The sequence below is a fragment of the Ornithorhynchus anatinus genome, chromosome 3, assembly GCF_004115215.2.
Source record: "Ornithorhynchus anatinus isolate Pmale09 chromosome 3, mOrnAna1.pri.v4, whole genome shotgun sequence".
NCBI lineage: Eukaryota > Metazoa > Chordata > Mammalia > Monotremata > Ornithorhynchidae > Ornithorhynchus > Ornithorhynchus anatinus.
The window spans coordinates 81,744,909-81,759,216 of NC_041730.1; the positions used below are offsets into that span (position 1 = coordinate 81,744,909).

General features: G+C 46.9%; 1 protein-coding gene across 6 annotated transcripts in view; it reads right to left on the reverse strand.

Moving 5' to 3' along the window:
• The window catches only part of LDB3 (LIM domain binding 3), a 143,938-nt gene extending 131,640 nt beyond the window's left edge, over positions 1 to 12,298 (reverse strand). The window contains exons 1-2 of one of the 6 annotated variants that reach the window (XM_039911504.1): positions 12,108 to 12,298; positions 216 to 340 (exon numbers count right to left, since the gene is read on the reverse strand). In XM_039911504.1, the coding sequence (XP_039767438.1) occupies positions 216 to 340; positions 12,108 to 12,135 (153 nt within the window). In that variant the 5' untranslated portion in view covers positions 12,136 to 12,298. Of the gene's footprint in view, positions 1 to 215; positions 341 to 442; positions 543 to 3,717; positions 3,808 to 8,027; positions 8,088 to 12,107 lie in introns of those variants that run through there. The other 5 variants (XM_039911503.1, XM_029059594.2, XM_029059593.2 and 2 more) reach the window with 5 other exon arrangements.
• Positions 12,299 to 14,308: the final 2,010 nt, after the last annotated feature.

The following is a 14,308-nucleotide window of genomic DNA, read 5'->3' on the forward strand; positions in this document are numbered from 1 at the left end:
CGAGCTTACTGTAAAATCAAGCATCCACCCCAGACACCAGTTGGTCAGCACTGCTTCCCCCACTGTGAGGCATCCCTAGATTTACTGTGTGGTCCGCAGCTCCAGGCCCCGGTACCTGCCGGGTTTCGGGGGAGCAGAACCAGCTAGGGGGAGTCGGGGCTCAGCAGACGCTCCCCCAAGAGGAGCACCTCGCCCCATCCACTGTGAGTACTTACTCTGGAGATGGTCAGGGGCATATTGAAGTCCTTTCCACCTTGCAGTCGGAAGCCCCACGGGCCCGGGCCGTTCAGAGTCACGCTGTAAGCCATTTTGTGGTTCTCGTAGCAGCTACTTCTAAGTTCTAAAGAACAAACAAATAGACATGCAGAGGAGGTGAAGGGGGGGGATTCGGAATCAATTTGAAAAAAGTCACCCGCACACCAAGGAAAAATCAGCACACTACCAGCTGGTTGGTGCCTTGCCTGTTCAGTCCTGTTGGAGAGTCACCTAAGAATAGGCAGGAGCTTTAATGCAGATACTGATATCTCAGCTCAGCTGGGTCCATAAAAGGGTTGTAACCAAACACTCACTCTGCTAGGGGCTCCATGACTCAGAAGTCTAATATAGCCCCAAGAGAGGTTAGTTGATCTTTCTCGGTTCCACTACCCTGACTTTGGACTCAGAGTGGCTCACGATAAGGAAATGTATATTATTAATAATTACAGAAAAGAAGTTCCCACCCTTTCAGTCTGGCTTGCTCCCGTCCTCATGGGAAGTCTGTGGCTGATTCCTTCCTAACTGATGACTTATCGCATTGTTCCGTTTGTAAGGCAGATTTCGCAGGGGATCCCACACCTCATTTTCACAAAACGAGGCCCTTAAAGAAATCTGGGGTGGGGAAGATGAGGGAGGATGTGAGCAGCCTGGCTCAGTGGAAAGAGCACGGGCTTTGGAGTCAGAGGTCATGGGTTCGAATCCCAGCTCTGCCACTTGTCAGCTGTGTGACTTTGGGCAAGTCATTTAACTTCTCGGTGCCTCAGTTACCTCATCTGTAAAATGGGGATTAAGACTGTGAGCCCCACGTGGGGCAACCTGATTCCCCTGTGTCTACCCCAGCACTTAGAACAGTGCTCGGCACATAGTAAGCGCTTAACAAATACCAAGATTATTATTATTATTATTCTTTCCGACCTAGGGACGGTCATGAATTTGTGGAGTTACCATATGCTCTCTGGGCCCTGCAGCTTCAGCTTAGTAATAATAATAATAATGACAATAATAATTGTGGTATTTGCTAAGCACTTACTATGTGTCAGGCATGTACTAAGCGCTAGGGTAAATTCAGGTACCACACTGGGCTCACAGTCTACATAGGAAGGAGAGTAGATATGTTGGTATTTGTTAAGCACTTACTATGTGCAGAGCACTGTTCTAAGCGCTGGGGTAAACACAGGGGAATCAGGTTGTCCCACGTGGGGCTCACAGTCTTAATCCCCATTTTACAGAGGGAACTGAGGCACAGAGAAGTTAAGTGACTTGCCCACAGTCACACAGCTGACAAGTGGCAGAGCTGGGATTCGAACTCATGAGCCCTGACTCCAAAGCCCGTGCTCTTTCCACTGCGCCACGCTGCTTCTCATATTGAATACTAGTTTTGTAGATGTGGGAACTGAGTTACAGAGAAGTTTAGTGACTTGCCCAAGTCACACAACAGACAAGTAGCAGAACTGGAATTAGAACCTAGGTCCTCTGACTCCCAGTTCCGTGCTCAATTAGGCCACACTGCTTCTCACACTGCTGAAGCCCAGTCAGTGGGCTGAGCATCTACTTGGTCAGGGCCGGTAACCCAAAAATCAGATCTGCAAGTGGGGTTGGGACAGTAGGAGAGTGGAGCATAGAGATGTTGGAGGAAGGGTCAATTGACTTAAGCAAATTCCACTCCAACAAACAACTACTGGGATCTTGGAGGTGTTTCCACCCTCACCCCACAAAGTCTGTGTCTCACTTTTTTTTTTTTTATCATCTTTATCTTCAAGGGCCCCGAGGCCTTGGAAAACTTGACAGCATTAGCAGAAAATCCCCTTGCGGGACAAGCGTGCTCCATTGTGTCAACGCATTGTGCCCTGTGGGATTTATGGATTTCATTTCTTCTAAAGAGGAGATGCCATTTGCTCCATTGCTAGGCAACAGATACCAAAAAGAGCTGAGGGCAGGGTGGGGCGAGAGGGGCTTAAATAATCTTGGAGTTAGAATGTCCTCTGATAGCTAAAGCAGATAACTGCTGCATACTCCTTCCATGACCAACTGGTCCGGTAAATTGCTCATGGCTGGAGTTGGAAGGGGGCTGGAAACTGGCAGGATCAGGAAAGCAGTGTGTCCTAGTGGAAAGAATCACTCAATCGATGGCATTTATTAATTACTATGTGTCAAGCACTGTACTAACTGCTTGGGAAAATAATTGTGCTATTTGATAAGCACTTTGTATGTGCCAAGACCTGTACTAAACGCTGAGGTAGATATAAAATATAAGGCCCCACATGGGGCTCACAGTCTAACTAGGTTTTGAATCCCCATTTTGCAGGTGAGGGAACTGAGGCACAGAGAAATACAGTAATTTGCCCAAGGTCACACAATAGGAAAGTGGCAGAGCCAGGATTAGAATTTAGTTCCTCTGATTTTCAGGTCCATGCTCTTTCCACCAGGCCATGCTGCTTCTGTACAATTTAATACAGTTGGTAGACCGGGTCCCTGCCCACAAGGAGCTTACTATCTACAGGAGGAGACAGACATTAAAAAAAAAGTAGGGCCTAAGATTGGGAATCAGAAAACTTGGATTCTAATCTCAGTGAGTCCACTGGTCTGCTGTGTAACTGTGGGTAAGTCACTTAGCCTCTTGGTGCCTCAGTCTCCCTATCTGTAGAATGGGAATAGAATACCTGCTCCCTTTAGGATTGGGAGCCCCGTGTGGGGCAGGGACTGTGCCCAATCTGCTTGGCATTTGACTTAGAGGTAAACCCTTAATAAATACCATGATGATGATGATGATGTAGAAGTCTCTGGTTGAAAATGACTAAGGAGCCTCACTCCATCCTGAGACCCTCGCACCAGGGGCTCAAAATAGAGCTGTTGCCACTAATGCCCAGTCGTTGCTGTTGTGGAAAACATCCTCTCAGTCGTCATGAGATCCAACCTGTTATCACTGTGCTCTTAGGGGTGTGACTCGAATTTTCCTTTCCCTGGGTCAGGCAATGGTGACAATCACCATAAGGAAAGAAATGAGGGTGGGATTCCAGATAGCTTGGGGTGGGGCTCAGACAGGGAAACCAAGCCAGGTTCCTTAACACCACCTATTGGCAAGACCCCCGGGGGTGTGGGGGTGGGGGGTAGAGTAGGGGGGACTCAAGGTTTCTAAAGTTGTTCTTGTCTGTCTCCCCCGATTAGACTGTAAACCCATCAAACGGCAGGGAATGTCTCTATCTGTTGCCGACGTTCATTCCAAGCTCTTAGTACAGTGCTCTGCACATAGTAAGTGCTCAATAAATACTACTGAATGAATGAATAAAGTGTCCCACACTAGCAAAAGGAATCACAATGAGGAACAGGGGATAAGGGTTTGTTGTATTTCACCGTACACTCTTAAATCCTGGGGTACAGGAAACAGGAAGGAGTCTCTGGGGGCAGGAAACTTTGGGGTCATGAACTGTAATGTTGCCCCTTCCCTTCATAGCTTGCTCATACCTGTCTCATACCATCACTTGGATTGGGCTCCTTCAGACTTTGACTTCTGTGGGTCCCAGTAGTAATTGCTCAGAAAGGGAACTTTATAGAGGATCAGGGTTATCCCTGGGCCTCTTTGCTTGGAAGCGGGAAAAGAAGTTGGGATTGCTGGGACTTCAGACTTGACAGAAGCAGCGTGACCTAGTGGAAAGAGCAGAGGCCTGGGAGTCAGAGGACCTGGATTCTAATCCTGCCTTTGCCTCTTGTCTGCAGTGTGATCCTGGGTAAGTCACTTAACTTCTCTGGGCCTGTTACCTCATCTGTAAAATGGAAATTAAGACTGTGAGCATTTCAAAGAAAAGGGACTATGACCAAACTAATTATGTTGTATCTACCCCAGCAACTAAGTACAGTGCCTGCACAAGGTAAGCAGAGAAGCAGGTAAGTAGAGAAGCAGCCTGGCTTAGTGGAAAGAGCCCAGGGCTTTGGAGTCAGAGGTCGAGGATTCTAATCCCAACTCCACCACTTATCAGCTCTGTGACTTTGGGCAAGTCACTTAACTTCTCTATGCTTCAGGTACCTCATCTGTACAATGGGGATTAAGACTGAGCCCCACGTGATTTCCTTGTATCTACCCCAGCACTTAGAACAGTGCTTGGCACATATTAAGCGCTTAACAAATGCCATCATTATTAAGTACTTAAATACCATTGTAAAAAAAAAAAAGATGATTCAGTTTCTGTGATCCACAATTACTGTGAACCACATAGGGGCAGACAACCTAGAAGTGACGTCAGAGGATGAGATCTGAATAAAGTTTCACCAAAGTTCCACTCAGCGGTTGCCAACCCTTCCTACATTCCCCCATTGCTCTTCAAGATTATAAACTCCTTGTGGGAAGGGAACATATCTAACAAATCTGTTATACTGTACTTTCCCAAGCACTTGGGATAGTGCTTTGTAATTTCATATCTGTAATATATTTATATTAATTTGTCTCCCCCTCTAGACTATAAGCTCATTGTGGGCAGAGAATGTGTTTGTTATATTGCTAAACTGTACTCTCCCAAGTGCTTAGTACAGTGCTTTGCACACAATAAGAACTCAATAAATACAATTGACTGATTGCTCTGCATGCAGTAAGAGCTCAGTAAATACTACTGTTTGATTGATTGATTCATGGGGAGCTGGTCTCCTTCCTGAGCCCCATCCAATTCACATCATTGAACTACCCTGACCCCCAGCACCCTGAAAAGCAGACCCAAGTTGTGGCTCCAATGTGAATGTCAAAGTCTTAAAGACAGGGTAGCAAGAGAACAGTGTGGCCTAGTGGACAGACCACCAGCCTGCAAGTCTGAGGACTTGGATTCTAATCCTGACTCTGCAAATTGCCTGTGTGAGCTTGGGAAAGGAGAGCCTCAGTTACCTCATCTGTAAAATGGGGATTAAGACTGCAATCCCCATACAGGTAATGGACTGTGTCCAAACTGATTATGTTGTGTCTACGCCAGTGCTTAGTACAGTGCCTGGCACATATTAAGTGCTTAACAAATACCATAAAAATAAAGAGCCCTGTCTGAGCTAGCTCTTGGGCAAGTTAACTCCACCAGGACTAGGCTCCTAGAACAAGAATTTTTGCCCCCCACAGTAGGAACCCAGGAATCCTGTAGAATTAAAACTGGTTGGTTTTTTTTTTTTTTTTTTTAGTAGGAACTCAGGAAAGGTATTCAATTTGGGTGGCTCTGTTGATGGAGAATGTGAAAAATCCCCAACTAGCTGCTTAACAGCCAAGTGCAGGAGATCAAAACCCTTAGGCTGACGGACCAGTGAGGGAAGTGGGTTTTTAAAGAACCACAACGTGCCACTTCACCTCACAGACATCCAGAAGCCCCCAGCAACCATGCAGGAAACCCACCTCTCTGAGGACCCACGCCCTGTCCATCATTATGCTCAAACCTGGAAATGGCAGTTGAGAGAATAAAAGCATGGTCTAGAATAGTGTGTCAGGCAGAGTACAGCCTGCTAGCAAGCTCAAATTCCCCATCCAAGCAGGAGTCGTCCAATTGCACCCGGCTGGGCACGCACTTAATCCAGTTTGTCTGGCCAGAAAATTTAGAACCACCCAAAGTTCATGATCATAAAAGGGATTGAACCTCCCTTTCTCTTCTTTCCCCACACTCCTTCCCCAGCAATTCCATTGGAAAGGAGATTTGCTATCCCATGAGATCCAGCCCCAGCCCCAGCCCCCAACTGACAGCTAGCTCCCTTCTCCTTCCCTTAAGTCTCAAAGCCTTTCAGCATTTATTCTATCCCAGGTAGAGTGGCATCTCTGCTCAGCCCCTCCCACTCCTCCACCCCTCCTCCAGAGAACCATCCAGGGTAAGGGCTTGGTGAGATGTGATAGCCATAAATTGTGTTAGAGTCAAGCAAGAATTGGATCCTAAATGTTGCCAAGGTGGGACAGACCATACCTTCCTGAATGGGTAAAAGCCACCTGTGACTGGGAGGATGGAAGCAGCATCTTGGGGACCTGCAGTTTTCAGCCTTAACCCTCTAACCAAATTCCAAACTCCCATTCACCACCTCTGTTAAAGCCCAAAGAGGGCATGAGCAAGGGGGAAGCCTGCAAATAGATGGGGGCTCAGGCCAGGCTTCCAAGGGGGAGATGTCTTCAAAGCCTTATTGAAGACATGTCACCTCCAAGAGGCTTTCCCTGACTAGGCCTTTATTTCCTCTTCTCCCACTCCCTTCCGGATCTGTCTTGCAGTTGGATTTGCACCCTTTATTTACCCTCAGCCCCACAGCACTTATGTACATATCTGTAATTTATTCACAATATATTAAGGTCTGTCTCCCCATCTAGACTATAAGCTCCTTGTGGGCAGGGAACACGTCTACCAACTCTTTTATATTGAACTCTACCAAGTGCTTAACACAGTGCTGTGCACACAATACAAATGATTGATTTTAGCTCTTCCCTTATCCTCCCCTTCTAAGGCTGTATGGTACTTTGGGCAACTTCAAAGGGCATTAACCCAGTATTTCAGCATGAGGATGCCTGTTCCAGAAGTTAATCTAGCATTAACACTTCAGTGATCAAGATGCTCAGATGGGCGTGATTAATCCATTGAGTGAATATCAGTTCCCTCAGGAAAAAGACCCTACTATCCCTGGTTACTAGAAGAATGGTATGTTTTAAAGCACAACTAATGCCATGTAGCACACGGCATGGAGCGATATAGAGATGTGGAAATACAGGAGCACAGCATGATATGCCTTATAAAACGTGAAGGCATGAAATGGTCGCTTGTTGCACGTACAATCAGTGCATTGAATTGGAAAATTTGCTAGTGACCCAAAACAAAGTTGAAATTTCAAAGAGGAAAAAAACAACCTGCCTCTGGAGGGAGGTGGGAAGAATTATAGCAGTTTTAGGGGATTTTTCTGAATGCCTCTCCCTCCCCCAAACACCGATAATTATTGCATTCGGCAAGAAACCACTCTCCACATCCCTGCCTCCTAAATAAATCTCTCTAGATGGGCAGCCCAAGCTCTTAGGGGGTGGGGAAGCCCAAAACTGTAGGGCTAGGTCCAGGAGCAGGGGCAGGGACCCAGTAAGATATAACTTGTTGGGACCAAGTGGACTTCAGAGAAAGCAGACCAAGCTTCACGGTCCAGTCCAGGATAAGCCCACAATACACGGCAGAGAGATGCAGACCAGCAACGGGGACAGCTCTGACCACTGGGTGACCAGGGCTTCAGTTTACAAAGCAATCTCTCCAGCAGATCATCTGTGATTAGTGACCAAATGGCCAGGAGCTTCTGCAGCTGGTGCTATACAACCTGATTAAACCCACAGCAGGCACAAGCCTCAGCGCAGCAGCAAGTAAATTTCTGACTGCTTAATTCTGATGGGGAAATATTAAGGAAGGTGGAGAGAGAGTAGGGAGAGGAGAGAAGGAGGGGAGGAAAGAAGGATAGAAGGGGGGAGGGAAGAGGGAAACAGAAGGGAGGAGGGGAATTGAAGGAAGGAATTGGGGGGGAAGAAGAGGGAGAAGGAAGGGGGGAAGAGAAGAGGGAGAAGAGAAAAGGGGAAGGAAGGGGGAAGAGAGAAGAAGGGAAGGAGAAGGGAATAAGGCAGGGGGCAAGAGAAGGTGAGGAAGAAAGAGGGAAAGAAGTAAAAAGAAAGAGGAAAGTAGAAATGTCCAGTAGCCACTGGCAGAAAGTAGAATAGAAATCAACAGCTACAACAGTAGTCCAGGTCCTGCAGGAATGAGCAGGGCCAGGCCACCGGGCAGGGCATTAGCCAGCGGCAAGCTGACAATCTATACCTGGGAGCAGCTAGCTGGGCAGGTCCCCTCTGGCGCTCCTGAGGCTCCCAGCTGCTCTAGCTGCACATTTATCTGATCCCTGTATCCCGGTGATGTCACACACACACTCTGGCCTTGGTGGAGGGGAGGGAAGGGAGCCATCTCTTAAGGTGGACCTCTTAAAGGGGCAGGGCCTCATTTGGAAAATGGATTTCTCTTCCCTAATTGAGCATTTGCCACTGTCTCAGTCACCTCTCCTTTCTGGGGTCCTCGGAGGATCAGGGCATACTAATAATAATGGTATTTGTTAAACAATTACTTTTTGCCAAGCACTGAACTAAGCACTGGGATAAGCACTAAGATAATCAGGACCCAAATGGGGCTCATGGTCTAAGTAGGATGGAGAAAGAGGTATTGAATTCCCATTTTGCAGATGAAGAAACTGAGGCACAGAGAAATCACACAGCAGATAAGTAGCAGAGCTGGGATTAGAACCCAGGTTGCCGGTGCTCTTTCTACTAGGCCATACTGCTTCTAGCCACAAAGAGATGTGAAATAGCCCAGTTGCCTTCTGAGATGCAGTGATGGAGAATGGTGAGAAAGTCAAAGCAGAAATAAATTCCTCCCAGATACCTGCTCAGCATGGGACTTATCTGGGACCCATCTGACTGTCACTCAATTGCATTTATTAAGCGCTGTGTGCAGAACACTGTACTAAGCACTTGGGAGAGTACAATATAAAAAATAAACAGACCCATTCCCTGCCCACCACCAGTTTACAGCCTAGTGGGGGAGAGAGAAATATAAATAAATTGAAGATATGTACATAAATGTTGTGGGACTAGGTTGAGGGGGGTGGGAGATGAATAAAGGGAACATGTCAGGGTGATGCAGAAGGGAGTTGAAGAAAAGGAAAGAGGGCTAGTTGGGGAAGGCCCCATAGAGGAGATGTGCCCTTAATGAGGCATTGAAGAGGGGGAGAATAATTGTTGGATATGATAATAATAATGTTGGTATTTGTTAAGCGCTTCCTATATGCCGAGCACTGTTCTAAGCGCTGGGGTAGATACAAGGTAATCAGGTTGTCCCTTGTGAGGCTCACAGTCTTCACCCCCATTTTACAGATGAGGTAACGGAGGTACAAAGAAGTTAAGTGATTTGCCCAAAGTCACACAGCTGACAAGTGGCAGAGCCGGGATTAGAACCCATGACCTCTGACTCCCAAGCCTGGGCTCTTTCCACTTAGCCAGAGGGAGGGTGTTCCAGGCCAGAAGCAGGATGTGGGTGAGAGGTCAGTGGTAAGACAGACAAGATCCAGGTTCAATGAGTAGGTTGGCGTTAGAGGAGCAAAGTTTGTGGGCTGAGTTGTACTAGGATGGTAGCTAGGTGAAGTGAGATGACAGCCTGTCACAGTGAGTTCTTGCTTTAGAGCCCCCAGTCGGGGTTCCAAGGTCAGCCTTCCCTGAAGCAGGGGTGCCCCCAACTCTGCAGGCCCCTGTCCTTCCCTAATATTTGAATACGTGTCAAGCCCACATCAGCGCTTGCAGGCCAGGATGGTCACTGATGCACCTTTTGGGTACCGGGGAGAAATGCACAAGACATTGCAAGCTTTGTGCTGGACATGCACTGAAAAGTAGTGACCCTCATGAACTCTGTTTTCCTGAAGTCTGCAGATTTCACAAGATCCTCAAGTGTTTCTCTTGGGAAGGGGAGACTCGAAACCCCAACTAACTCCAGAGCCTTTGCAAGACTGTAAGCTCACTGTGGACAGGGAATGTGTCTGTTTATTGTTATACTGTACTCTCTCAAGTGCTTATTAAAGTGCTCTGTACACAGTAAGTGCTCAGTAAATACAGTTGAATGATTTCCCCTTCCTGGCCAGCTCAAAATCTGGCCTGGCATCTGAGCATCAGAACTCATCAGCAGGAGCTGTGGGAGAGGGAACCATGGCACAAACATGGGCCTAGAAGTGTCCAGTTTGGGAGCAGGCCTGTAGAAAACCAGACTGTCCGTTTAAAACCAGATGACCGGCCACATATGGTACATATTGGTGTAGGGACGGTAAGAGCTGGAGAAGAGGAAAGCAGGTTTGATTGATTGATTTTGGCCAGCTGGAGCTAATGGGTCTGCTGACAGGCATGGGAGCCCCCTGAGAGGTGTGCTAAATCTGACAGTCTAATAGGAGACAACCTTTGACTATCACTCCCTTGATTAATAATAGTAATAATAATGTTGGTATTTGTTAAGCGCTTGCTATGTGCAGAGCACTGTTCTAAGCGCTGGGGGAGGTACAGGGTAATCAGGTTGTCCCACGTGAGGCTCACAGTTAATCCCCATTTTACAGATGAGGTAACTGAAGCACAGAGAAGTTAAGTGACTTGCCCACAGTCACCCAGCTGCCAAGTGGCAGAGCCTGGATTTGAACCCATAATCAATCAGTGCTATTTTCTGAATGGCTATGGTGTGCAGAGCACTGTACTAAGCACTTGGGAAACAGAACAGAGTTTGTAGACACCTTCCCTGCCCATGAGAAGTTTACAGTCTAGGGGGAGAAACATATTCAAATAAATTATGGATATGGACATAAGTGCTGTGGAGCTGAAGGTGGGGTGAATATCAAGTGCTTAAAGGGGAGTAATCCAAGTACAAGGGAAATTAAGTAGAGAGAGGAATTAGGAGATGAGGGCTTAGTCAGAGAAGGCCTCTTGGAGGAGATGGGGATTTTAATAAGACTTTGAGGGTGGGTAGAGTGGTGGGTTGTTGGATGTGGAAAGAGCGGGATTTGCAGGCCAGAAGGAGAACATGGACAAGGGGTTGGTGGTGAGATAAATGAAATCAGGGTACTGTGAGTAGGATGGTGTTGAGGAGCCAAGTGTGCATTCTGGGCTGCAGTAGATCAGCCAGGTAAGGTAGGAGAGGAGGACCTGACTCAGTGCTTTAAAACCAGTGGAAAGGAGTTTCTGTTTGAACCCCTAGAGGTTCTTGAATGGGGAGATGTGGACTGAATGTTTTTTTTAAAAATGACCTGGGCAACAGAGCGAAGTATGGACTGGAGTGCAGAGAGATCAGCAAGGAGGCTGATGCAGTAGTCAAGGTGGGATATGATAAGCACTTGGAATATGAGAAGTACTTGGAGAACGGATTTGCTGTCACAGCTTCAACTACCACCTCTACATGGAAAACTCCCAAATCTACATCTCCAGCCCCAACCTCTCTCCTTCTCTTCAATCTCACATTTCTTCCTGCCTTCAGGACATCTCTACTTGGCTGTCTCACCATCACCTCAAACTCAACACAACCAAAATTGAATTCCTTATTTTCCCACCTCAAATCCTGTTCTCCCCACAACATTCCCCACATCCACAGGGAAAGAACTTAAAGTCTTGTTCCATTTGAACAAGAGAATCAGCATGACCTAGTGGGAAGAGCATGGGCCTGGGAGTCACAGGACTTGGGTTCTGATCCCAGCTCTCCAAATTGCCTACTATGTGAACTTGGGCAAGTAATTTAACTCTATTGGGCCTCAGTTTCCTCATCTATAAAATAGGAATTAAACGTCTGTTCTCCCTCTTGCTTAGACTAAGCCCCATGCGGGACAGAAACTGAGTCCAAGCTAATTAATTTGTATCTAACCCAGCACTTAGGACAGTGCTCAACATATAATAAGCACTTAAGTACCCTAGCAATAATATTTCAGGTCACCTGACTCCCAGACCTGTGATCTTTCCACTAGACCATGCTGCTTCTCTTCCACTACAACCCAGCTTACACACTTTGCTTCTTGCTCTCCCCTTGCTCATACCTTTCCACTCCATGGAACTCCTTCCCCTTTCATTTATTTTTTTACAATACTTGTGCATTTTACTATTTGCCAGACACTGTACTGGGCATTGGGGTAGATACAAAATAATCACATTGGACAGAATTGTCATAAATCCCCAGTTTGAACCAACCAGGACCTTTTTGGACCAGTAGAGCCTCAGTGACACATAGTAGAACACACATGATGTCAAACACACATCAGAGGATGACTAAGGTTATTGTGGAAAGTTTTTTTACTTAATTTTACAATGTGCAAGGGAATGACATACACACACTTACTCCACTCCACCAAGGATCCAATACCCATCTGCTGGTCATGGGAGCCCCTTCTGCCAATGCTTCTTTTTTCTGCTTTCAAGTGCTGCTACCTTCTGCTGCTTCGCTGAGAGCTGCTCTCCCACTACTTCTGCTGCTCTCAACATGCTTCCTTCTTGCTTTTCCTCTACATGATTCTGCTCCAAGTGCTTCCCTCTGTGCCTACTGAGTGCTTTGAAATGACCGCCTTTTGTCTGCTTGGGGGCATCACAGCTGTGGCTGTACATAGCAGTCATTGCTTGGTCCAGGTTCCTTATTGGGTAGAGAAGGGAGAGAAAGCCCCGCCTCCCTCCATGCTCCGCCCCCACAGGCCAGCCATCACCTGCTTTCAGGTAGAGCCTATCACCTATTTGCCTTCTCTTTCTTGTTGTTGTTTGTGGGATCACAGTCACTAATAAGGCAGCTGGTTGTGGGCTCACCACAGCAGTCCTTGTCCCACATGGAGCTCACAGCCTAAATCAAAGGGAAGAAGATTAAAACTCCATTTTACAGAAGAAGTAACTGAGTCACAGAGAAGTTAAGTGATTTACACAAGGTCACACAGCAGACAAATGACTGAGATGGGATTAGAACTCCGGTCCTCTGACTCCCAGGCCTATGCTCTTTCCATAAGACCACCCTGCCTCCATTCTTATCTGACAACCACTCCTATCTTCAAATCCCTACTAAAATCACCTCTCCAGGAAGCAGTCCATGACACCCTACCTCACCCTATTTTCCCCACTTCCTGCATCACCTATATATTTGAGTCCATATCTTCTAAGCACTTGGGTATTCACCCCTTTTGCCCCACTGCAATATTTATGTATATCTCCATACCCTCAATTGCTTTCCCCATTTGTATTTATTTCAATATCTCTTTTCCCCACTATACTGTAAGTGCCTTGAGGGCAGGGACCGCGTATATTTACTCTACTGTTTATACTCCCCCAAATGCTCAATATGTACTCTGGGTACAATAAGCACTCAATAAATACCATTAATGATGATGAGTGGAGTTCATTCGTTCACTCAACCGTATTTATTGAGTGCTTACTGGGTACAAAGCACTGTACTAAGCGCTTGGGAGAGCACAATATAACAACAAACAGATACGTTCCTGCCCACAGCGAGCTGACAGTCTAGAGGGGGAAAAAGACATTAACATAAATAAATAGATTAAATAAATAAATTGCAGATATATTCAGATATATACATATGTGCTGTGAGGATGGAAGGGAGGATGAATGAAGGAGCAAATAAGAGTGGCACAGAAGGGAGTGGGAGAATAAGAGAGGAGGGCTTATTCATGGAAGGCTTCTTGGAGGAGATGTACCTTCAATAAAGTTTTGAAGTAGGGGAGAGCAATTATCTGTCTGATATGAGGAGGGAGGGCATTCCAGACCAGAGATAGGATGTGAGCGAGAGGTTGGTGGTGAGACAAGATCGAGGTACAATGAGTAATTTAGCATTAGAGGAATGGAGTATGTAGGCTGGGTTGTAGTAGTAGAGTATTCATTCAATATTCAATAGTATTTATTGAGCGCTTACTATGTGCAGAGCACTGTACTAAGCGCTTGGGATGAACAAGTCGGCAACAGATAGAGACAGTCCCTGCCGTTTGACGGGCTTACAGTCTAATCGGGGGAGACGGACAGACAAGAACAATGGCAATAAACAGCGTCAAGGGGAAGAACATCTCGTAAAAACAATGGCAACTAAATAGAATCAAGACGATGTACAATTCATTAACAAAATAAATAGGGTAACGAAAATATATACAGTTGAGCGGACGAGTACAGTGCTGTGGGGATGGGAAGGGAGAGGTGGAGGAGCAGAGGGAAAAGGGGAAAATGAGGCTTTAGCTGCGGAGAGGTAAAGGGGGATGGCAGAGGGAGTAGAGGGGGAAGAGGAGCTCAGTCTGGGAACGCCTCTTGGAGGAGGTGATTTTTAAGTAGGGTTTTGAAGAGGGAAAGAGAATCAGTTTGGCGGAGGTGAGGAGGGAGGGCGTTCCGGGACCGCGGGAGGACGTGACCCAGGGGTCGACGGCGGGATAGGCGAGACCGAGGGACGGTGAGGAGGTGGGCGGCAGAGGAGCGGAGCGTGCGGGGTGGGCGGTAGAAAGAGAGAAGGGAGGAGAGGTAGGAAGGGGCAAGGTGATGGAGAGCCTTGAAGCCTAGAGTGAG